Source organism: Protopterus annectens, chromosome 9.part0 (genome assembly GCF_019279795.1).
Source record: "Protopterus annectens isolate FY-2018-M chromosome 9.part0, PAN1.0, whole genome shotgun sequence".
Taxonomy (NCBI): domain Eukaryota; kingdom Metazoa; phylum Chordata; order Ceratodontiformes; family Protopteridae; genus Protopterus; species Protopterus annectens.
Genome location: NC_056743.1, coordinates 827,310,454 through 827,337,015, shown reverse-complemented (window position 1 = coordinate 827,337,015; position 26,562 = coordinate 827,310,454). Strand labels below are relative to the sequence as shown.

The window sequence follows — 26,562 nt, the reverse complement described above, 5'->3', positions numbered from 1 at the left end:
GAAAGTACAGTTAACCGAAACTACACTATGCTGAATCCGCAAATGTTGAATCCGCCACTATCGTGGTGTTGCGTTTGTGATGTGTGGTGCGGTTTGTGGATTTATCTGGGGTTTCAGGTAAGTGTTGTGTGTTTGAGGATATTGGGTAGGGATTTTAGTGTGTGTGAGTGTGTGCGGTGGTGTTTTTTGTGTTTAGTGCAACCTCAGAGTTAGAATATATAAGGGGGGGGGGGGGTGCAGGGAGGCTTGCCCCCCTGCTTATAGGTAGGTTAGGTGTGTTTGTGTGTTTTGTTATGTTTGTTTAGTTAGGTAGGTGTATGTGTGTGTGATTATGTCCTGGTTTGTGTGTGTGTGTGTGTGTGTGTGTGTGTGTGTGTGTGTGTGTGTGTGTGTGTGTGTGCGTGTGTGTGTGTGTGTGTGTGTGCGTGTCTGTGTGTGTATGTGTGTGTGTGTGAATGGTCGCGATTGTAGTATTCGTGATTGTGGGTTTTCGTGTATGTGGGTTTTTGACTATTCAGTCTCGAAATACTGAAATTTGACATTTCAGTATTTTCGGGATTGTATAGTGAATCCACATTAAGATACTATGATGTGAACAAATCAGTTACTCTTTCCTGTGATGCTTCAAAATTTGGTCTAGGTGCAGTTATACTTCAAGAAGGCAGACCAGTAGCCTATGTATCTAGAACACTTACCCAAGCTGAGATGCAGTACATTCAATTGAGAAAGAACTTTTAGGAACAGTATTTGCGTGTTTCAAGTTTCATGATTATATTTATGGTCGAGCTATTCAGATTGAAACTGACCACCGACCTCTAGTGACTATTCTAAAGAAACTTATGCATTCAGCTCCAACAAGATTACAAAGAATGATGTTCAAATTGTTGAAGTACAACTTCAAAATGGTCTACATGAAAGGCAAACTACTCTTTATGGCAGAGACCTTATCCAGATCGCCCAGGAATACAATGGAACAGCTTGAAGGAGAGACTTTTGACTTTGATGTGATAGCAGTGCATAATTTTTCTACCACTAGGCTTGATGAGTTGAGAGATCACACTAAGACTGATTCAATTTTGCAAAAGCTCAATCACTAACTTAATGTTGGATGGCCATCAAAGCAAGCTAGTGTACCACCAGAAGTGCAAACCTATTTTCCCTACAGAGATGAAATTTTACTTGATGAAGGCATTATTTTCAAGGGTCCTAAAATTGTTCCTGCTTCCTTATAACATGAGTAACATCCAGATTTTACATTGTGATCATCCACTTCCACTAAGAGACAAGGAAGAGAATTTGTATTTTGGCCTTCATTACTAAAAGACATTGATAAAGTACTTTCTTCTTGTTTAGTATGCAACGGTACTAGATCTTACTTGCAAAGAGAACGGCTTCAGCTAAATTCATTTCCTGAACTACCATGGTCGACAGTAGCCACTGATATCTTTAAGTGGAACAATCAATCCTACTTGGTGTTGGTAGACTCTTATTCGAATTGTTTTGAGATTGATCTACTACCCAATCCAGCATCTACTGCTATTATTACAAAGGTGAAACATCATTTCTCAGCCCATGGTAGTCCACTCAAAGTTATTTCTGACAATGGTACTCAATTTACTAACCAGTTGTTTCAGAAATTTTCAAAAGAATGGGACATTCAACATATTACCAGCAGTCCTGAGTATCCTCAGTCAAATTACTTAGCAGAGCGAGCTGCGCAGTGTGCAAAACAACTACTTGAAAGGTCAAGAAGTGACAATTCAGATGTTTTCTTAAATCTCCTTAACCTTAGGAATGTACCACATGATGATGTTCTCGGATCTCCAGCTCAATGACTTCTTTCCAGGCAAACAAGAACTATGCTACCTATTACTACAAATCTACTAAAGCCTAAACCCAAGAAGGGTTCCTATTACCTGATCGAAAGTTTAGGTTAGCAAATACCTAAACTTCGATCTGGTAATAGCGAAAGCAAAAAAACGTGAATTGACGATTTAACGCAGGGAAAGAATTCCCTTGTCCGTTATGTGGATATTGCCCCTTTCCCCACTGTAGAGCGATCGCGGAGTTGGTATATTTAGTTAGGGGTGGAGGGGGGCACAGCCCCCACTTCATTTTGGTTTAATTTTTTTTTTTTTTTGCAGCCAAGGAAATTCATTCCTTATGGTAAATCGGCCGTTCACTGTTTTAATTTTTCGATATTACCAGATCGACGTTTAGGTAACCTAAACGTTCGATCAGGTAATATAGATGGGCCAAGAATAATTAGACCAACAAGTATATATGTGTATACTTACCATAAATGTAGATGTTCGAGTGTATTCACTGTTGCAGTCATCACATTTGGGTTATCTGCCTGCAGGTAGCCCTCAGCTGACCTGAATACCAGAGTCTTGGGATTTCTGCTTCGGATGCTGTCGCTTCTTCCATGACGTCCGGTCGTCAGGGGTATAAAACATGCAGCTGACGCCATTACATCAGTTTTTCTTGCCCCAGATGTCAGGTGCCCCCAAAATAGGAAGCAATTATATGGTGTGGAACACCCCCAGCAAAAAGCAAATACACATAGTATAACATATGACAAACCAAAAAGGATAGGTGAAGCAAAGACAATCAGTGTCTGGAGGGAGGGTAACCATGTCTTCAACAGTGAATACACTCAAACATCTACATTTATGGTAAGTGTACACAACTGTACTATGTTCTTTGTGTTTCACTGTTGCAGTCATCACATTTGGGTTGATTCACAAAGCTAAAGAAGGGTGGAGGTAGATTAAGAAGCATTAGGCCTGGCAATCAGGCCCTGTAAGACTGCTGTGACAAATCCAGCTCTGGATTTAGAAAAGACAGGCAAGTGGTAATGTTTGGTGAAAGTGTATACAGAGCTCCAGGTTGCAGCTTCCAGGATGTCCATGGTAGGGACTCCTCTGCGAAATGCAGTATAGGTAGATGTAGCCCTAGTGGAATCTGTTCTTATCCCCTGTGGGGTAGTTTTTCCATGGTGCTTGTAGCAGAAATGGATGCAGTGTGCTATCCATTTAGATATGGTTTGCTTTGAAATGGCCTTCCCCTCTCCCCCTGCAGCAAAGCTGACCAGCAGGTGGTCAGATTTTCTGAGAGGCTTAGTCCTGTCCAAATAGAATATAAGCTGTCTGTGCACGTCTAGAGAATGCAGTATCCTTTCTCATTTATTTTGAGGATTAGGGAAAAAACGTAGGCAAATGAATGGACTGGTTTAAAGCCACACTAGACACCACCTTGGGCATAAAAGATGGGTTAGTCCTAAGGGAAACCCTGTCCGCCTGGAAGATAATGAAGGGTTCCAATGCCATAAGCGCCTGAAATTCAGACACTCTTCTTGCCGAAGTGATGGCTAGAAGTAAAGCTGTTTTCCATGAGAGGAATTTCAACTCTGCTGTAGCAGCTGGTTCAAAGGGGGGAAGTGTAAGTTTTTCCAATACAAAGTTAAGGACCCAGGCTGGAGTGAGAGCTCTCCTGGGGGGGTCTTAAATTTTTGACCCCTCTAAGGAACTGTTTTACCAGAGGATGAGAGAAGAGGGGTGGCGCAGTATTATAATGAGCTGAGATGGCAGAGGCATGAATCTTAATTGAAGAGAAGGATAGGCCCTTGTGAAGCATTGCTGTTAAGTAATCTAGTATATGAGGTAAGCTGGGCACAGTTATGCCCATCCCTTGAGACTGGCTCCAGGAACAGTATCTTTTCCACTTTTCTGAATATAATTTTCTAGTACTAGGCCTCCTTGCCTCAAGAATGACATCCAGCACTTGCTTACTGAGGGTTGCTAGAGGTGAGTTCAGGGGACTAGCCAGGCTGCACGGTTCAGGGTCTAAAGATGATGGTGCAGAATTTGCCCCCCCCCCTGCTGGGACAGCAGGGAAGGGGTCTGAGGCAGGTGCCATGGTTGTAGCATGGTCAAACTGTGCAAAAGAGGATACTAGTGCTGGTGTGGTCAGTCTGGTGCAATCAAGATTGTCCTTAGCTTGTCCTGTTTGATCTTTAGTAGAACCTTTGAGAGGAGAGGCAGAGGGGGAAAGGCATAGACTGAGAGGCTTTCCCAGGAAAAGGACAGGGCATCCACCTTCCAAGCTTGGCTGTGGGGAGTTCTGGTGCAGTATTTGTTCAAATGATAGTTCTGAGGGGAAGCAAACAGGTCCACGTCTGGTGTCCCCCATCTGTTCCCCAAAAGCTTGAATATTTTGGGTTCCAGTTTCCATTTGTGTGGGTGCATGAGATTTCTGCTTAAGTTGTCTGCCAGTGAATTCAGTTTGCCTTGCAGGAATTGAGCTTGTAGGTGCACTTGGTTGCTCAAGACTGTGTTCCACAGAGCCATGGCTAGTCTGCAGAGTGGGTAGGAATGTGTTCCCCCCTGCTTGTTTATGTACCACATAACTGTGGTGTTGTCTGTCTTTACCAATAGTTGTCTTGGAAGAATAAGGCTTTTGAAGGCTATCAGACCATTCTGTACAGCTAACATTTCTTTTTGACTGATATGCAGGTGCATCTGCTTTGGGTTCCATTTTCCCTGAAAGCACTGCCCTGCCATGTGAGCCCCCTATGCATAGTCTGATGCATCTGTTGTTAGGGTTTGGGCGGCAGGGGGTAGAGTAAAAGAGAGTCCCTTGTTGTGGTTGCAGGCCTCTGCCCACTAAAAGATCTCTGCCCTTAGACACGGAATGATAGGAATTATTGTTTCCAGGTCCTGAATGTTGATACCATGGACTTTTTAGATACCATTGAAGTTTCCACACATGCAGTCTTGCATATGAAATTAACAGAATGCAAAAGGCCATGAACCCCAGAGCTTGCAGCATTTTCCTTGCAGATAGCTGGGTTTTTGTGGCCAGTAGGTTGAAGTAAGTTGTCAAATAAATTTGTTTCTCTGGAGTGAGGAATGCCATCTGGAAAGATGTGTTCAAGCTTGCTCCCAGGAATACAATCTGTTGGCAGGGTACTAGGTGTGATTTCTTTTCGTTGATGGTGTACCCCAGTGAAGTTAGAAGTCTCTTTACAAATGCCAGTTGCTGTAGTAGCAAGTCCTGACTTTCTGCCTGAATTAAGCAATCGTCCAAGTATGGGTAAATCTGAATACTTCTCTGCCTGCAAAAAGCAATGGCTAGAGCTAGGCACTTTGTGATTACCCTGGGCGCAGTAGATAAGCCAAAGGGAAGTGCAGAGAACTGATAGTGCATACAGCCTGCCCTGAAGCGAAGGTATTTCCTGCAAGATTCCCTTATGGGGATGTGTAGGTAAGCTTCTTTTAAGTCTAGGGTTGCCAGCCAGGCATTCTTGGCTAGCACAGGAAGCAGCTGATGGAAAGTTAGCATTTTGAATTTTGGAACCACCAGAAAGATGTTGAGAATAGATAAGTCCAGGACAGGACGACAGGAGTTTTCTTTTCTGGGAACCAGGAACAGTCTTGAATAAAAGCCTTGTCCTCTTTGTTCTGCTGGGACAGGTTGAATAGCCTTGATGCTGAGGAGAGAAAGTACTTGCTTTTGGGCCTCCGCCCACTGGTTGGGGAGGGGGGGGGGTCTGGCCATCCACTTAGGGTTGGGAGTGAGCGAAGTGGAATCTGTATCCTAGGGAAACAATGTTTAGAACCCATTTGTCTTGGGTAATGTCGTCCCAGTTTTTTGCATGCAGGGCGAGTTTTCCTCCTAAAAGTGCAAGTAATTGAGCAAGGCTTGGGGGAGTTAAGGATAAGTCATTGTGCAAGTTTACCATAGGGGTGGCTTACTACTCCCTGTTTTGGACGTGGGAGCACCCCACTGCTTAGATCTGTGCATAACCTGAGACTGAAGTCTTGGGGGTCTGGTGCCCCTGGGTTTGGACTGTGAAGGCCTGGAAGGGACTGGAAAGGACCAGTTCTTTGAAGGCCAATGTCTACAGAGTCTAGGTGGTTGGATATGTAAGAAATCTTTAACAGTTTGCATAGATTTAGCTTTCTCCTCCATCCTTTTGAGAATTTATTCTGCTTTATTGCCAAATAGGTGGTCTTGGTTTAAGGGTGCATCCAGTAATTTTGCTTTGACATGATCTGGCAAGTTTTGTTCCTTAAGCAAAGCATGCCTTCTAAGAACAGACCCAGTGACAGCAGCCCTACAAGATGCTTCTAAAGCATCAAAACCACACTGCAAAGTATGTTTACCAACTTGGTCAGCAGAATGCATTAAGTCTTGTAAACCTTTGTGTTCTGCAGAGTCAGGAAGCAACATAATTTTTCTGATTAATTAGCCCCATAATATGCTACTGATACTTTAACATATGAAACTGGCAATTTAAACCCCTAATTACCAGAGTAGCAGAGGTGTATGCCTTCTTACCCTATCTGTCTAAAGCCCCAGAATCCCTGTCAGAAGGGGTAGGATTCTTGGCAGTAGTAGCCTTAATGCCTTTTGGTCCTTGAGAAATGGTCTCTGGATCTGCAGTAGTATTCTTGAAAAGGAATTTGTGAGAGTACCTGTCAGGTTTCCTGGGAGCTGGAGATAAAGTATCCGGGGTAAGGCTGGATTCCAAGAAAACATCATCTACAATCTCCAGAACAGGAGGGATATCTAGAGGCCTGTGCTGAGGTAGGTTTAAAAATTCCATGAGTCTCTTTTTGGACTGTCAGTAGTCCTAGGTTTCCCAGCAGAAATGCTCCCTAAGGTATGCAGGGTTTCACCAAAAGAAAAATCTTCAGGAGGGGAAGCAGAGGGAATGGAATCCTCTGCATCAGAATAATCAGAAGGAACAGAGATATCAAATTCCTGATCAGAAGAATCAGAAGGAAAATCAGTTCTTGGTCTCTCTGAGGGGGAAGGCTGGCTTCCCCTAATTAAGGTAATAAGGTCTTCAGCCATTCTAATCATTTGTTTTTGAGGCCTGTGGGCCTAAGAATGAGCTTTGGTCATCGGTTTCCTAGGTGTAGTGCAAACTTTAGGCCTGAGAAATTCAGTATTTTTGGCTTGAAACAAAGTCGTTGGCTTAATATGAAAATCGGTAGGCCTGAATACATCCTCAGAAGCCGGTGCCTGCACAGCGGCTCCGGACCAATCCAAGGTAGAGACATCCGCAGTTTCCCTAGTCGAAGAAGCATCACGCGGCATACCAGACTCCGAATGGGTCTTAGTAGAGGCCTGCGAATCTGTTGAAGCGGGTATCAGGGGCTGCAAAAGCGCCTCACTGAGTACCGGCGAACTGGCGACTAGCTTAATGGTAGCGTCGTTGGCAGTTTTGGACCTATGCGGTCTGTCTCTGTCTTTATCCTTAATGTTTTTTCAGAAGATCGGTAGTCAGATGGCTTACCGACGCCATTTCGGAGTACGAAGATTGAGAGTGAAAGTATTTAGCTACAAAAATTGCCCATCGACGGATAGTTCGGGCATTGAACAAGGCACAAAACCGACAACGAGGGACATCGGGGTCTGTGCCTAAACAGTTGACACAGTAAAAATTAAAATCTCTATGAGGTATTTGCTTTCCACAGGCAAGACAATTATTAATTTTTTCTGACATCGGTTAGAGCAAGAAAAAAGGATCACTAACGGGGTACTTAACGTTTAGGAATCTTCAGGTCTGAAACTCAAAAATGAAAATTTCAGGAGTCAGCCGACTGGCACTTGCGAACTGCTTCTGCTTTGGGCTCTGCACAGCAAGAATGACTGATGTAATGTAGTCGGCTGCATGTTTTATACCCCTGATGACCTGATGCCATGGAAGAAGTGACAGCATCTGATGCAGAAATCCCAAGACTCTGGAATTCAGGCCGGCTGAGGGATACCTGCAGGCAGATAACCCAAATGTGATGACGGCAACAGTGAAACACGAAGATCATCATCCGTTACCTGTACCAGAATCATCATCACAACATTGTTATAGTGACTTAAACTTTAAATCTCAGAGTGAAATAAATGTTGTTTCGATCCCAGAGGGTGTTCCTACCTCTTATTTCATTCCTGAAGAAGTTCCAAGTAATTCAGAGATCAAACATTTTTCAGAGACAGTTCCAATAGTTAAGCCCAATTCCCAATTTTATGTCACATGTTGTGGACGAGTATATAAGACCAGTGTGAATTATGTAGAAACATGGACTTAACTGTGTGTGTGTGCATATATATATATATATATATATATATATATATATATTATATCTTGTATTAATGCATGACTGATGACTGTCTGTGATATCTGCATGTCAAAATATCCATAACATTGCATGTTTTATTTTTTCAAGAGAGAGAGGATATAGATCAGAGAGCACGTGCTGTGTGCTGTATCTTTAAGTAGCACATCAAAGACTGAGCATGCACATATAAATGTTAATCATGTGTCATTCCTAGTGCTATTTTGAGAGTGCAGCCAGAGAGTGAGTAAGCATGTATGATTACAGCAATTGGTTTGTTTATAAGTTACTTAAGTTAAAGTCATTAAACTTCTATCGTGATGTGTTTGTATAAAACAAAGCTGTTTGAACAAAACTCATGAAGACTCTTTCTTTCTGTCCAAAGTAGGAGAGCGACAGAGTGGCAAACGAGATCTGAGGTAATTTAGAGAGAGGCATTCTGGGTAGGAACTTGGTTCAGGAGTTTTTGGTTCTTGCGAGCTGTTGTAACAGCCAAGCTGGTTCCGAGAATCGGAACAGAGTCCCACCGGTCCAGGATAAATGATGATTGAAAACATCAGATCATACCTCTTGGTTGTAAACTGTTAATCTCTTCCAGACTAGGTAGTTTTGTGGGTAGAGCTGGAACAGTTAAAAGTCACATGAATAGAAACATATTGGCTTACACTAAAAATGTTATTCATGCAACTATAAGGAGAAGATATCTAAAAAAATTAGTATAAAGAAGAAAATACTAAGAAAAGGAGATATGGATAACTGACTCATGGAATGTGAAACAGATACAAGATAAAAAGAAAAAGAAACTTTTTATGCATTTAACATTTAAATCAAAAGCAAATGCTATATTCAAGAGACTCATGTTAAAGGACGGCTGGCATGAGAAGGCGAAAAAAATGGATAAAACAATAATAGTGTCAGGTAGTGAAACAAGTAGTAAGGGGTTGGCTATTTTAATTAAAAATTCATTTAAAGAGAGGATTATACTTCTGGACTCAGATATAAATGGAAGATGGTGTTACTTTTCAATTAATAGTTCTAGTTTACAGAAACTTCTACTTTTCCTGAATCTGTATAGTCGATGTGCAAAACAAAATTTTACTGTGGAAATCTATAACATTCTAATTAGATTTCCAAACTATTATAGGGGGAGACTGGAATGCTATAATTGATCCTGTAACAGATAGGACAAGTAGAAGCAAAAAGTATAACACTCAGGCCTCTTTAGCGATAAATTACCTAATAACAGACTTTAACTTATTTGACCCTTATTGCTACCAGAACAAAAATCCATCAGCAACAAAATTCACATACTATTTTCAGTGTTATAACTAGTGGTCCAGACTTTACTTTTTTTCTGATTTCTGAGATTTTTCTTAAGGCACTAATAAACTACTGTACAGACCCTGGGATTTTCTCAGACCACTCGAAGATTACAATTAAAATAAGTTGGCCTACTGACCTTAACCTAAAAAAAAAGGGGGGGGGGGTACAAACGGGTTCCTGTTCCCAAACTTGCTACATAAAAAAGATACAATACAGGAAATTAATAATATATTAGAGGAACTTGAGCTTGACCTAACACTGACTGATATTCTATACAACATACAATGGTCAGCAAACAAAGCTAAATCAAGGGAATTTTGATAAAGAAAGCGTAATAGTATAAAAAAAATATTCAAAGAAAAAGAGACCAAAATTAAAGATAAAACAAAAATAGAAGAATCAATCAAAAAAAAAGAAAAAGCTCAAACTAAATGACTAACTTACAGAAAGATTTGTATATCTTGCATACAGAACAATTCTCCTCTGAAGTTAAAACCCTAGCTAAGTATTCAGACTGGGCACAAACTCCATCAAAATTATTGTCGAGGTTAAAAAATGTAAACAACAAGGCCCCTATGATGGGTCCATATTAAATATTCGAAGGTACAAAATCTCAAGTACATTTTAATCGACACATAAGTGTCGAACGTCCTCTTGAGCGAATGGCCACATCATCAATTTCTTTTCAAGGGAAAGAAATCATTTGGCCATTGTTTTAAATCTGCCCATTTCCCCACTGTAGTGCGATCTTGGAGTTACTATATTTAGTTAGGTGGGGGCGTACAGCCCCCCACTTAATAGTGTTTGTTGTACTGTGTTGTGGGTTGCTGGACTAATGATTTCTTTCCCTTGGAAAGAAATCAATGATGTGGACGTTCGGTGAAGAGAACGTTCATCAATTATGTGTCGATGAATAGGTATTCGTGATTGTGTGTATCTTTGAGGTTATAATATAGACCCCCCTATAACAACAGAAATTGAATTCCAAGGGAATACATATAATACTAGTCAAGAAATTGTTAAAACTTTCGAAGATTTATACTCAAACCTATATGACCTACAAAAATGAAAACCTACTGATTTAGAGAGGAATCTCTTCTTAAGGAATCTAACCTTCCCAAAAATTAGAAATGAAAAATGGACCAACAACAGGAACTGGAAAACGAAAACCACCACAACGAATTTACCTAGGTTTTGTCTTTATTCAGACTTCTTCAGAATAAATGTTGAAAACTATACACACCAGCATTTTATACAGCTTAAAATGACATAATTAATCAATTAATTAGTCAATTAAAAACTTTCATCCTACTTAAGACAACCTGAGCACACACACAAACAACTTGATATTGTAATAGCATACTACATTAAAAATTAAATGTATAATTCAAAAATCCAATTAAATAAACAACAGACATAATAAAATAATGTAATTAAACCCCACACAATATAGAATACAAGAATACACTAAGCACAATCATTATACATGACAAGTAAACTTCTGGGCTGATCACCCAAGAATATGCTTCAATTTCAAGATTGGGGCTATACTAATGTGGTCATTGATGCCAGGGAAAACTGTCCCAAAAATTAGTCAAGCTCAAAAGGATTCACTTAAGAGCTCCCTTCACACAACAAGAAATACTTTCAGTAATAGTCTGAAAACAAGTAAAGCTCCTGGACCAGACAGCTATACAGCAGAGGTCTATAAATCTTTTGGGCAAAAGTTGTCAAAGCTCTTATTAAAAATCTATAATTACATAACAGAATATGGCATTACAACTTTACATTTAAATAACTCAAAGACAACTTTTATACCTGAAGGCAAGTCTGATCTTAAAAACCTTGGAAATAATAGACCACTATCTCTCTCTCATAAACCTAGACATCAAAATTTTAGCTAAACTACTTGCAAATACTTAAAAAAAAAATATTACCTAACATAATATTGCCTGGATAATCAGGATTTATGAATGGCAGACAGACATATGACAACAAATTAACTTTAGATAAAATGGTCTTATTATCTATTTGTTTGTTTGTGTCTTTCGGCTTTTCCCGGTTAGGGGTAGCCACAGCGGAACTCCGGTCTGCTAATGATTGGCAGTAGAGTTTTACATGCTGGCTTGCCGGGCCTAACGCACAACCTTCAACGAAGGAACACCCGTTCACGCATGTCGTCACACAGAAGACGGTCTAACTGAGAATCGAATGGGCAACGTCTAACTGTGAGGCGACAACGCTACCGCAGCACCACCACCTTATTATCTATACAATATAAAAACCTATCTATGCCCTCGTTTTAGATGCTTGTATAGCTTTTGCCAGAGTAAATTTAAACTTTTTATTCTCTGTATTACTGCACTTTGATATACCACAAGAATTTACAAATATAATAAAACTTCTACATGAGAGTACTCACACAATTCTACACATAAACAAAACAAATTCAAACCCAATAAAAATTTTAAATGGGACCAGACAAAGGTGTCTGTTATCTCCCTACCTTTTTAACTTGTATATAGAACTTCTATTTTTACTTACAACTCAAAAAATGTACCATCATATCGCAGAAAGTTTAAGCACAAAATTGTACTGACAGCCTTTGCTCATGATCAAATGTATTCTTCTCACTCCCTAACACAGATTTAGGCAAAATTATTGACTCAATCAATAGCTTCTCAACAGTCTCAAACTACGAAATGAATCCTATAAAGTCCATAATTTTCCCCATCAATCCAATAGTCCACACTCTTATTTTCCAGACTCAGGAATAAAGTTAAAATACTCCCTGAAATATTTAGGTATCACCTTTGAACATAGCCTAAAACTATTCATATAGAATAACTTACTAAAGGTTTGGTCAGACACTGATCAGGATATCTAGAGATGGGGAAAGATGAAGCTACCTTTCCTTTCGAAAGCAGCAGACATAAAAATGAATATTCTTTCAAGGCTACTATTTCAGCTAAATGCAACCAGTTTAATAGTCCAGAAAACCTTTTTTAAGAAATTGAGTGTAGCTTTAGCCAAATTTATCTGGTATCCAAAGTCAGTCAGAATTAGTTACCAGAAATGAATGCATCTGAAGGAAAGGGAAGGATTGGGATTACCTGATTTCAATCTACATTATGACATAATATGTGCAAACAGGATTATACAGACTGCTGATTATAATCTAAAGAGACAAGAATGGTATCCATTACGGATTAAACTATGGTACAACTATAACAATAGCAGTAAAATTAATCCCAAAGCCCTTCCTTTTTTAAAACAGGAGAGCTTAAAGGATAGCAATTTTCATTTCTCCTTAAAATGTAGAATAATAAGGTTTCAGAATCTCTTAGAAGTTTTAAATCTAACAAGTGCTTATATCTCCTTACAACCATTACATCTGAACCGAAATCTCAGATTAAATAGAGATGTTAAATCTGAAAAATTATCCACTCATTAAGGAATGTAAAGTTTGGAATATTTACAGACACAGGAAAAAGTCTTTAGAAGATATAAGGTATGTTCTCAATCTTCCAAAAGGATGTATCATAATGCTAAGGGAAATCAGAGAACTATGTACTCCAATATTTAGTGACTTTGAAGCAAATGAAAAAGACTTAAATACATGTATTACATTATGGAACGCACTAACATAAAGAAAAAGATGCTATCTAACACTTACAAGTTAATAGTATCTCTTAAACACAAATCACCATTATTGTATCCAAAATACTAGACTGATAAGATCAAAGACTGCTCTGAAAAACAAAAATCACATTCTATTGAAGCAACGCTAAAACTAATCCCTTTCATAAAACTCATATATACTCAATTAATGATAACCAACAATGCTTATTTCACACCAGAAATACTAAACAATTTCAATTCGGAGGTCTCTCCAAACTGTCCATGCTGTTCCTTACAAATAGCAGACTTCCTCCATATCTTCTGGAGCTGCAAATGCACTTATAAATTATGGTGTTCGTTGAGAGTTAGACTAGAGAAGATGGGGTATCAAAAATCCACATTATCATGGGAATTTGCAATTTTGCATATTAGCCCTCAAAAATTACCCAAGTTTAACCTACACATTCTAATTACTCTCTTCTCTCTAGTAAAACTGTATATTACCCAGAACTAGTTATATCGAACCAAGTTATCATGGAAGGGTTTCAGAAGTATGGCAATAAAGTATATATCAGCACATAAGTTTACAATGAATAACCAAAGTAAGTGTTCCTGTTTCCTAAAATATTGGATTTGTCTCCTAGATAGTATTTTGAAAGATTAGCTGAATGTGGAATAACACATTACTGTGATTGTTTAAATGAAAAAGGGCACAAAAGCACTTACCCTTATGAGCTTTGTGTCACCTCTGTTCAGTATACGTATCCATATTAAAAACAGTCTGATAGCTGTGACACAATGATTAGAAAATGACTCTCTGTAGCACTATTTTGTATACAGTGTATACAGGATGTTATCACTGTATTTCTGTTGTAGCACTGACATTTCTCTTGATACATGATGTTCCTGTGTCTGAACTCTTCTTAAAAACAATGATTGTACTGTATCTTGCATAATGACTGGCTCTTGTAACATGCATACAAATACAAGAGAAGAAGAAAAATAAAAATATTTGAAAAAAAATTAATAAAGGTGTTTAAAAAAAAACAGGCCCTTTCTCTACACTGGTGTCTGACATGAATCTGTCACAGATTCTGATGATATCCATCATTGTCTTCTCATCACAACAATCACACTATTACTTGTCTGTCCTTCCCATGAGTAGTAGACTCTGGATCCCAGGCCAAGAGATTTGGGTGTAGTGCCTTTCCATCTTGTCTGTTGAACACACAGACTATCCAGCAGTACATGCAGCAGTTAAGAATACTGTTGTGCCCTTCCCCAAAACAATGATGGTAGCCACATATGAGTTCAAAAGCAGTGATGTGCTCCATTACCATAGAACAGACCAGTTTTTCAAACATTACAGGAGAAATTACTGACAAGCTCAGAGTTATGGACTTCAGAAGGTGTAGATTTTTGGATAGTGTGTTACAATACAATGCTACAAACACAACTTTCATGAGTGTAAGTTGACTGGTCATAAACGGTGAGTGCACATATTATTTTGCTAACTTGCTAGGTGAGCTGTTCTAAATGGGCCTAGTTTCAGCCATAACCCTAATGGCTTCACAAGAATTGCAGAACTGAAAAAAATATAAAAATTTAGAATCTGAAGTGCACAATACTCAGGTTCTACCTTTCCCAGTGCTGGTTCCTGGTCTCCAAGTCCAACGATTAGGATGCAGTCAGCCTGCCGAATGCAACGCATTGTCCATGGAGTCATTGTATAGTCAGTCTGATATAGTACAATGCGATGGATATCTTCTTGCTGAGCCAGCCAACCAGAAAGACGATATTCATGAATACTAAATGAGGAACAATCAATTTTTATTAGTCTTAACAAAATTAATTAGCATACTAAAGAAGAAAATACAAACTATTCTGGTTTTAAATAATATATTACTAAACAAATTCTCATTTCTGAACAGAAAATACATTACATACATTTAATTTGTTATTAAGCTAAAAGCACTTTGGACTGCGGTTATACTTACAAACATCCGTTATTCAAAAGACCATATTATACATTTCATCTCTACAGCTTACTCGTAGACCAAAACATACCTGGAAATATTGACTAGGACTGCAGATAAAGACAACCTAGCTTGCTGTATTCTGTGTAAATAAAACAATCTACAATTACAGTTATCTTCTGCACAGATACTGTCTTCTCCACTAAACATTTTTTTAGATAGGGAATATGACATACTTTAACTGTGGTTTGAAGGACTCAACCAAAAGGTCTTATGTTCTTACTGAAAATCCCTGCAATCAGGGGAAGTCTTCCACAATGTACAGGATGAGTCCATATACTAATAACCACTGCCCAGCCTGGGAGAAGCTGTCATCTCCATTGCTTGGACAACAATTACTATTATTAAAGTAGTTATTTCTCACATTTGTTAATACAGTTCATTGTATAATGGCACTTGTTTATGTCATTTATTTTTGCTGTTGCAAGTTTTAGTTAGCAACTCTAAAGGAGTACAGTTATGTGAGTACACTTAAACAGTAAAACATAGAAAGGTCTCTGTATCATCGATAATGTGGCATTGCACTACTTACCACAGACACTTTTTCATTTTACTTATTTTATTTAGGTTTTACTGGTACAAGCAACAGTGGAGCTTCCTGAAGACATCATTGTTCTTGTCATGGAGAAGCATTAATTTTGTGAAGAAATATATTTTTTTATGTAGACCGTAGACTCATAATGGTACACATCTGAGTTTGTAAATATGACTAACAAAATCAATCTTTTATGCCGGCAACTGTGGTTTACTACTGCTAAAACAACTCTATTTAGCTAATAGCTGTGTGGATCTGGGGACTAGCTTAAAAGTACTATACAAAAGCTTCCTATTGCTGGTGTCCAACAAAGGGCACTCTGGGGACCTCACCTACCTTTTTATCTGAAACAGACTAAGCTAAATCCTGACAAAGAAACCAGGCAGAAGAACAAAACACTTCTACCCACAAAAGCATCCATGAGATTGGAAGCACGGAAGATGAAGAGTTATAGTGGGTTCTTATTTGAAAACCTATTTTTTAAGCAGTTTGAACTACCAGGCCTTTGTTTTCCTTCAAAATGTCTCAACAACAGTTAAATCAGACAAGAATTTGCCACATTTTCCATAGTGGAGAAAAGTCTTTTCCTAATATTACACCATGAATTAAATCAGAAGTCACAGCCAGAGGATACAACACTTTTTTATGTTTGACTGAATGTTCATAGGTGTGTACTAGTCTAATGGCCCTGGGGCCTTTACAAGCCTAGCCATAAGATTACCTTGGCATCATGCCACCCAACCTTAGTTCCCAGTGCCTCTGTCGAGTAGAGCCACTGGAGTGATCCCCGGGGTGAATTTTCTATATCCCATCCACTCATTGAGATTTTTCTTGAAGAGGGTCAGCGAGGTGCTCTGTTTGACATGTATGGGAAGTCTATTCCCTAGCATGGGCAGTCTCTGGGTTATGAACCTGTCCCTCCAGTACGTTCTGTTGATTGTGGTAATGAGGTTGAGGTCTCTGGAGCGTGTGGTGGGGAGGGATTGGGATTTCTTTAGATGTAGCATTTCTAACAGAGCTGGGTCAGACATGGCTTTGTAAGTCAAGCAGAGATTGGCTCTAAGTAGGCGATATGAGACAGAGAAAAGCTGTAGTTTTTTTGAGTCTGTCCATATAAGGCCTACGATCCTCTTTGTGAGGTACTTTTGTGGCCTCTCCAGTTGTTGCACGTGTCTAGTGAGGTACATGCCAACTGGGGCATTGTACCCTATGACTGGTCTAATGAGGGAAGAGTAGAGGGAGACAATGACCTCTTTCTTTCTGGATGCAAAACCCTTAGTAATGAGATGTGCCACACAGAAGGACTTTCTGATCACAGCGGCAATGTGGTGATCAAAAGAGAGGTTGCTGTCAACCTGTGTTCCCAGATCTCTTATAACACCTTCTGTGTTCAGTGGACTACCATCGATGTGGTAATTCGTGGGAACTGGGTTTTTCCCAAAGGGAATGACGACACAGAGCTGGAACTCAAAATGATGTAAGCACCTCCTGCCCTCCCATGACTATTGATGCTTTAAACATGGCTCAGTATGTTTCTTTTTCCGTATTTCCAATTTTTCCATATTATCATCAAAATTATTCTGTGTGGTTACTACTTTATTTTAATGTACTACTACTACTGTTTTATATACTCTGTACTGTTGTGTAAACTTTCCTGTATGTAATTAAATGTGGAGCTTTTCTCCCAGGGCCTCCACTGAAAATGGGCTCATTTCAGGCCCAGTGGACTTCCCTGGTAAACAAATGCAATAAATAAATAAATAAAATGTTTTGTCTTCTGTGTTCAGAAGCAATCTTTAAAACTTAATTTTTTTAAAGGCTGCAAAACACACTTTTCTCTTCACACAAAAATGCATGTGAACACTTTTTTGTGTAAAGAGAAGAGTTTGCCTTGCACCTTTTAAACATGACCTTCAACTAGATAAACAATGCACTGATGCTGTATCTCTACAGCTGTGCAGTCTACAGAGCTCTCAGAGCTGACTGTAACAAGTACTACAAACTGGTAACATGTAGGTTTTTTATTTTTTATTTTATTTTAAACTGCACTGCAACATGTAATTATTTTTTTTCTTATGAAGTGTTGCTATACCTGGAGGAGCAAGTGCGGACCACATGTGAAGAATTGCAGCATTCTCCACCCAGCACCCCCAAGTATAGTTACCAAGCAAACGTATCCATTTCAAGTGCAAACCTAGTCGCCCCATCTGCTAGTTAAGCAGTATGTTTAGTTACAAAAGGGTGACACAAAGAAAAGAGGAACTCATCAAAATACATTGCAGAAAATACAACCAGCTAAATTTAACAATATTTATTTTTATTCACCCACTCGCATTTATATGTTTTGGTAACTCGGCTGCCTGGCTGGGCAAGGCCCATTTTCAGAAGACCAGTGTGTAAGTCTAGCGAGTGAAACACCTTAACACCTTAATCACATGAGTAATTTATTTATGCTAAACCACAGTAACACACAAACCAATAAAATGCAACTAATTCCAGGATTATATTACAAAAAACAAAATCAGTAAATTAGTACAGATACAAATTACATCATTAGCGCAAAGCCATTACTACACTACTACTGGATTTTTTGTGCAACATCATTTACAAATTACCAAGGAAAACCAAAGGAATTGGCTGTAAGAGAGTGGCTAGCATATGTTTATACAAGGCATATCCAGTACAAAAAGCACACAGGCAACACTACATACAGAACTACAAGAAGAGAAGCACAAACACAAAGGCACACACAATCACGGAGAGGCCAGACAAGCTGACTGTTCTCAATCACAAGCCAAGATCTAACAGTAGGCACTGCATTTCCGCACATCAGCAGTATAGCCAACAGAAAGTACTGTAATAAACACAAAACAATGGAAAAATACAAATAAGCTGAAAAACCACACCCCCTTTATGTGGAAAGCTTAATACCATGCCCCCCCCCCTCCAATTAGGTGTTACAGTGGTAAGCTCGGCCCTATAGCACCCCCTCCAATAACTGCTGGATATACTTAACCAGTGTGTTGCCAAAATATGCAACTTAAAATATTATAATTTAATAAACATGTTAAAAGAAACTAACAATATTCAGTATAACCACTGCAGACTAACATTCGTAATCAGCAGTGTAATGGAAGAAGCGGCATTCTTCTCTACAATGCCAATGACCAGGGATCAACTGTCTGAGAATGCTGTGGGACGGAAAAGAAAAATGGGGAGCAGCGTTTGTTTTTTTTTTTTTAAACAAGAGATATTTATTATTTTTATTATCATTTAGATAATCATACTGTTACATAAAAGAAAACAAACCATACTGACATAATCTCAGTTGCAAGCATTTTACATTAAAAACCATACTGACATAATCCTGATTGCAAATATTATACATCTCTTAAAATCTACCCAATCATTGTCAGTCAAACATTATATAGCTCATTCAAGTCGTGCCTTCTTTTAAACCTCATTCCTCCCCTGTATGCACTGTTCCCAAAATTCCCATGTTTTTCTAAGTAATTTGTTCCAGTTGTTGCATCTCTATTACTATATTCACTACTTCCAAGTACAGTTGGTTTAGACTTAGATTTCCATTTTCTAGCAAATGCTTTTTTGGCAGCCATAATTAGACTTAGCAAGGCCTTACTAAGTCTAGGCAATTCTGATTCTCTATAACAGCTCAGAAAAATCATTTCCTTAGTTATACCAACTTGCTTGCCCAGCAACTCCGACAAAGTAGTCCGAAAGGAATCTTTCATGCCTGCCAACTCATTATACTCCCAGAAAATATGTTCCCAATTACTTCTTTCTTCCCCATCACACCTGCAACACTTGCTGTCTACCTGAGGAACAATTCTCTGCAGTCTACTTGGGGCACAAAACATCTATGTATATATGTGAACATCTCCAGGCAAAATTCCCAAATCTTCTAGATTTTGTTGCCCTCCATTGTTTCTTTGCGAATTGCTTATCCAGTATCTCTACCCAAGCCTTTCGAATCTCCTCTGATTGAGTCTTACAGTTATCACATGATCAACTCCTGGCTGCGCCCTTGTTCTGACCCAGGCCAATTCTCTTCTACTGACCAAACAGGACTGAACCTCTAATTCACTCTCTCTCCATCTGTTTGTATTTACTCTGCATTTTCACTTTTACACCTTGTAATATTGTACCCATCTGGATAAGAAAAACATCTAGTTTACCACCTGCCTCATAACAATGCACCTGCTTATCGTGTAACTCTTGTAACTTTTATGTTATTTGTACAAAAACGTTTGTACATTCTCTGTAAGTAAGTGGAGCTTTTTCCCACAGGCTTCTGCTGAAATAGGTCTTCCTGGCCCAGTCAGACTATCCCATTAAGCAATGTCAAATAAATAATATATAAAATCATCCAATATTTTATATGCTCTACTAATTATTCCTTTTTTTAATGACAGCTTTTGTTCTAGATTCTACTAAAAACTCAATGCGGCAAAAAAGACTGAGGATATGACGTTGGTCATGCGCATTAGTACCCTGACGTACTGACGTCAGTCTAATGCGCCCTGACCGACGTCAGCCATATACTTTGGTATTCGGGCCGACTGCACAGCGGACTACCCAATGGTTAGGACTGCAGCAATGTGGAATGAAGAACATCTGCCCTGATAGGCCATTTTAAGCATAGCCAATAACCCAAGGTCAGAATCAAACTCTGTAACTTGTGTCTATGAGGTAAAGACCTTAATCATTATGCCAACCCCCACCCCTTCTTTCCTTCCTTCCATGGAGGCAGCCCTGACAGAGATCCAGGATACTAAATAAGCCAAGTCTTTAATAAAACTGAAATTAGATGCCCACTGCATCGTTTTGGTCCTGAAATGGTTTCAATGTTTGATTCCACTGCCTTGGGTTGCTTGTGGTATTTCTGGTTATGGTTACGTCACACTTACTCACTCCTGTGTATTGGTTATGCTGACTAGAGAAGTCATTCTGAAAACAAATGCTTTCCCCATTTGACTCTAATAACAGCAAACAAATTATTCTGCTGTCGAAAAAACTTCTCGTAGTTATCATTTGAGTGCTGGTTCTTTAACTGCCTCCTTAGCTGTTAGTTCATATAATTCATTAATACCATCTGCACTTGGTATTCTGACGTACATACTAGTATCACAGCACACACCCATCATCTGCCAACACTGAAATGACATGCTTACGTATATTGAACTGCTAGAAAGGTATTAAAATGAGGGGACCAATCTGTTGAAACTGGGATATATATTTTATGTTGCCTAAAATTCCTATTTATATATGGAAAACTGATAAAGATAAGTAATCCGACGAACCACCTTTTCTTGCTTTTGCCCTGCTGAGTACTGCTCGATTTGTTTGCGTCATCTGGGGACCTTGAGAGAGGTTATCACCTCTTTAGCACAAAATAAATATCCAAAGAAAAAATAGGTCTCAAACAACAGTCGAAGAAGCAATATCTTACAAATTTTCCCTGCAGTAAAGTGCTTGGAGCCTGATTAAGGAACAGCTAAGACCAGCAATAAATAGCTCTAAAAAGTATTGAAGAAATAGAATATGTGAAAAAAGCAGCTCCCTACCCCTAGTAGAAAGCCCAAACAGAAAGCCTTCTCCATTTGTCCCTACAAATACTCAAACAGAAGGGTGCTGCGAACAAAAATGACAAACAATTTCTACTGAAAATACTTCACATCTAGTACTAGTTGAACTGGAGTACCCCAGCAGTCAGTTTGAGGCTGTGGAAATCCAGATGAGTTTTCCCCGAATGGCGAGTCAACAAGCACTTTTGATAAGAAAGTCCAAAAAAAGGGCTGAAAAGAAGTGCTGAAGTACAGGAAAATAATCTGTATGGGCTATTAAGAAGTAACCCATACTACAGTTGCCTCCAACTCTTTTTTTTTTTGTTCTTCTCTGCAGGACAATACTGATTAATCTTCTACCAGCACCAAATGACCCATTCATTCTGTGGGGAAAAGATGGACATCCCTGGCCAAAGAGGCAGCCATATGGCTCATTTGAACCTGCCCAATTAGCCTAATTAGCCCATATGTTCCCCAATGGTGAGAAATGGATGGGGCTATATTAATCTGAAAACTAATTGCAGCAAACGGCTGTTCATCGAATGTTCACTTCAACGAACATTTTTCTAAGGAAGTCTCCCACATCGACTGCATCAAAAACTACATTACATCAAACAGAAACAAAAGATATGCAGGCAAGGCTGAACAAACCACAACTTCAAATAGTACAAAACAAGTACATCCAACTGACACAGCAGTAATTACACTAGAACTCACATTTATTAAAACTATGAAAACTCCAGAAAAGAAAATGAGCGCTTTCATGCTTATCACACGCACTTCTTCAGAAATAATACACAGAAATTAAAACACCCCTTAAGTACTCACTTTTAAATCTGGGCGGGATAAGGCCCCAGATCTCAGCACAGGTACTAAACGTACGGAACCATTTAAACCTTTCCTACAGTCAGCATGCAGTTCTAAAATCCATTCTGTCTCTACACAGTCAGTCTTCGTTTTACTGTCACCTCTTCTAATACTAGGTTTAATCAACTCTAGAACCAGAGACATAACTCTACGGGTAGAATCAGTAACTACAACATGCCTAGCAAGTGCATTTTTAACATCTCTCTTAGAGATATCATTATTATAGAGTCGATTATCCAAACTAATTGGGACCTAGGGTAGTTCAGACAATCAAACTGTTAGGATCAAACCTACAGTTAACTGGATAAAAAACTTCTAAAGTCTTGTTTTTACAGCACACAGGGAATACACTTTTCAACCATTCAGTGATTCCAGTGCACAATAAAGAACATTTTTCACACATGAGCAGGCTATGAGCTCAAAAAACATGCACAAGAGAATACGTACAACGTTTACATATTCAGACTTTATGATTTTTCCAACTCAAAAAAACTTTAGAAGACGTGTTCAGATAACTGATGTTTCAGATAATCGACTCTCTGCTGCAACCGTTTTCCCAACATTCACAAACCTTGCAGACAACAAATATGCCCAGTCACAATATTCTTGTAACTATTACTACTATTCACATACTTACACGTTACAAGACTTGATGGCTACATCCCTTTCTGACTTTATTGCAATTCATTCTTACTCCTTGCTGGTTTATGTTTCAATGACGGACTGTTCTTAAAACAAAAATTAGGAGCATCACCCAAAAAGTTTTAGTATTTCTTATCAGCAAACAGAATATGCCAGTTCTTCACTATACCGCAGACAATACCGACATCACTAAAATAGGTAAGGGAAAACATAACCTTTTTCATATTTGCATTGGGTATTGCTACAACACCAATAGTTCTATCAGAAACGTATGGTCTGGCAAATTCAAACCTACATCTCAACACTTCCTTCTATGCTAAATCAGTCTCTTCTTCTGCATAGCCCCTTAATAGAAAATCATTTTTCTGCTGGGCAAAAGATCTGAACATGTCACCATTATCATAACAACCTAACCTATGAAACTGTTCTTTTAACACATTTCTGTGGAGAAAACGTGGGTGCATGCTTCATCTATGTAAAATGCTCACTTTCTTGCAAGGCTTCTTATATAAAGTCATACTCGACCTGTGCGAGTTTTAAGGATAGTTCAAGAAATCTACCATTTCATTTGAGAACTTCACAGTGAAACTAAGGAAGCTTGTAACACACTCTAAATACTCCACAAAATCTGTCAGCATATCCTATGGACCTGTCCATATAAAAAAGACATCATCCACAAACAGTATAAAAGGGGATGGACAATATTCTGGTCAGCCAAAACATACAGAGATTCCCAAGAAGCCATGACTAAGTTAGCATAGCTATTGGCACACACTGTACCCATGGCAACTACAAATTTCTGTAGATAAAGCTGATCATCAAATACAAAAAATATTATGCTCTAATATAATCTCAAGTAAAGTGCATAACAATTGTATCTGTGCAGTACTATATCCTGAATGATTAGATAGAAAAAGATTGACAATACCAATGCCATAAGAATCACTGTGAACGATGATGTCACATGCACGGTTACAAGCAAAAAACTAGTTCCATTAGAGTCAGACGACCAATTATACAAAAAAAAAAAAAAACTGCATCTCTCAGTACATTGGCTACTTTATTAACCACTGGAAGTAACTTTTTCGTAACAGTAGCCCACCCACGACCCAAAAAAAGAAGTTATGTCCTTACTATAACGTTCCATGTGAGTTGTTCATCTCACCTTTTTGTTCTTACAAGTGGGTTCGGAGCCGATCCCTCACTTTTGGGAGACTATAAATAATCAGTATAGTAGGATACTCAACTAAAAAATATTCATATACAATCATTCCCAATGGTGTCTTCCATAAGCAATTCATGTAAACTCACCTGTATATCATTCGAAAGTACATTAACATCTACATTACTAAGTTTCTGTTAAGTAGAGACATCACTCAGCATACCAGTCATACTCACTAAATATTTGCAACTGTCCATTAGCACAATCCCACACCCTTTTATCAGCTGGTCAAACCTGCAAAAGTTCAAATGATATTAATTCATAAAGAGCATGAAATTCAGTCTCGGTCAATTTGCAAAAAAAAAAGTTTCTTATGTTTTCAACTCAACACTTCTCTAATACCTTGCTCACACACTAAGAAAACCTTCAGCCAGGGGTGCATTAACTGGAACAAACTGACTGTGTTTTAAAATGTGACATTCTGAGACTTTGAGTTACCATAAATAGATTTTTGAGAAATGTTTCTCACAAAGTTTCAAATCCAATAAAACATCATTCAGTACTGAACTTTTAGCAGGTATAAAGTACACGTCCTTTAAGGACTCTTACTTGCTCTTCTGTGAGAGCAGATGAAATGGTGAAAATCAAAATCGGTAGGTCCCAGATCCAACTGGGTTTGCCCTCGGGTTTTCTTGCTCTATCAATTCTCACTCCTGAAGCGATTCTTTTTTTTCTGGTCTCTTCCCTTTTATCAGCTCTGGAAGTTGTAAATCCAAAAAAGGCAAATTCTGAACACCACAATTGCTTACAGTAAATTGTACGATGTTATCGACAGGTACATTCTGTCTCACACAGAAACATTTAAAGGAGTGGTACAGTCTTTAGCCAAATTAAGAGTTTCAGTATTTGTGGTAACAGAGGGGCTCACAGACAGCACAGCATTTCCTTAGCTGACAACTTCGTAGTGGCAACATTTGTGTTATTAGGCATAATCTTAACAGAGAGACCTACATCTTTCGGCCAGGAAAACATATGGTCTTTAAAATCAGCAAAATCCCTTAATAGGTTTTCTTTGCTTTACATATGTAGTTCAATCTGTTACCACAACGTTGAATCCACATTAGTGAATATACATTACCATCTGCTACTGTGCATTCAAACATTTTCATTACGGAAACTAGAAGAGACACATTCGACCATCCCAGTTTCGCTCAAGTACCGTTCCACATTTTGATAGTAAACCATTATACAGTGGATATAAAATGTTTACACACCCCTGTCAAAATGACAGGTCCCCGCGATATAAAAAAACGAGACCACAATAAATCATTCCAAAACCCTTCCCTCCTCCAATGCGACCCACAACCTGTACAATTCAACTGAAAAACAAACCCATTAGGGGAAAAATAAAAAATAAAAAATGTACAATATGCTGGTTGCACAAGTGTGCACACCCTTAAACTACTTTGTTGAAGCACCTTTTGATTCAATTACAGCATTCAGTCTTCTTGGGTACAGACCTGCCATCAATTAAAGAGACTCTGATTAACCCCAAATAAAGTTCAGCTGTTCTTGTAGGACTTTACTGACATTTACTCACTTGCCTGCTACAACAAAAGCTATGGTTCGCAGAGAACTTACAAAGCATCAAAGGGATCTCATTGTTGAAAGGTATCAGTCAGGAGAAGGGTACAAAAACATTCCACAGCAGTGGATATACTATGGAACACAGTGAAGACAGTCATCAACAAGTGGAGAAAATATGGGACAACAGTGACGTTGCAAAGAACTGGACATCCCTCCAAAATTGATGAAAAGACAAGACCAAAACTGGTCAGGGAGACTGCCAAGAGACCTACAGCAACACTGAAGGAGCTGCAAGAATTTCTGGCAAGTACTGGTTGTGTACTACATGTGACAACAATCTCCCATATTCTCCATATGTCTGGGCGATGGGGTAGTGTTGCAAGACGGAAGCCTTTTCTTACACAGAAAAACATCCAGGGCTGGCTAAAATTTGCAAAACAATATATCAAGTCTCCCAAAAGCATGTGGGAAATGTGTTATGGTCTGATGAGACCAAGGATGAACTTTTTGACCACAATTCCAAAAGGTATGTTTGGCACAAAAACAAACACTGCATCACCAAAACAACACCATCCACATGGTGAAGCATGGTGGTGGCAGCATCATGCTTTGGGGTCGCTTTTCTTCGGCTGGAACTGGGGCTTTTGTCAAGGTGGTGGAAATTATGAACAGTTCCACACTGCATGACTTATAACTAAGAGCATGGCATTGCATGCAGGTCGAAGGAGATCATTGTTCCACTGCAATTGGCATTCTTTAGACTAATCAATTACAATGCAGCCTTTGGCAACTCCTTGAGGCTCTTGCAACAGCTTAAGAAACCACAAAGGTTCCTCAAAAAAGAATGCAAGGAGTAAACAACAAGTCCTATGAGGACTGCCTCAAAGCACTATTACTGTACACTGTCTCCTACACATTGCTGCAAGGTGATCTCTGCCTATCCTACACATCATCCTCTGATCCCACACTGATGGATTTCGTCTTGCACATCCACAAAACAGAGAGCATCAAAAATACTCATTCGATCCATGAGAAGCAAAGCTCATCACTAATCCTATTCAAACTTACCATGGAGCAT

General features: G+C 38.9%; 1 protein-coding gene across 1 annotated transcript in view; it reads right to left on the bottom strand.

The window, feature by feature from the left end:
* Positions 1 to 26,562, bottom strand: part of PNPLA6 (patatin like phospholipase domain containing 6) — a 1,368,928-nt gene that overhangs the window by 377,170 nt on the left and 965,196 nt on the right. The window contains exon 24 of the mRNA XM_044083495.1: positions 14,710 to 14,878. Coding sequence (XP_043939430.1) covers positions 14,710 to 14,878 — 169 coding nt within the window. The remainder of the gene's footprint in view (positions 1 to 14,709; positions 14,879 to 26,562) is intronic.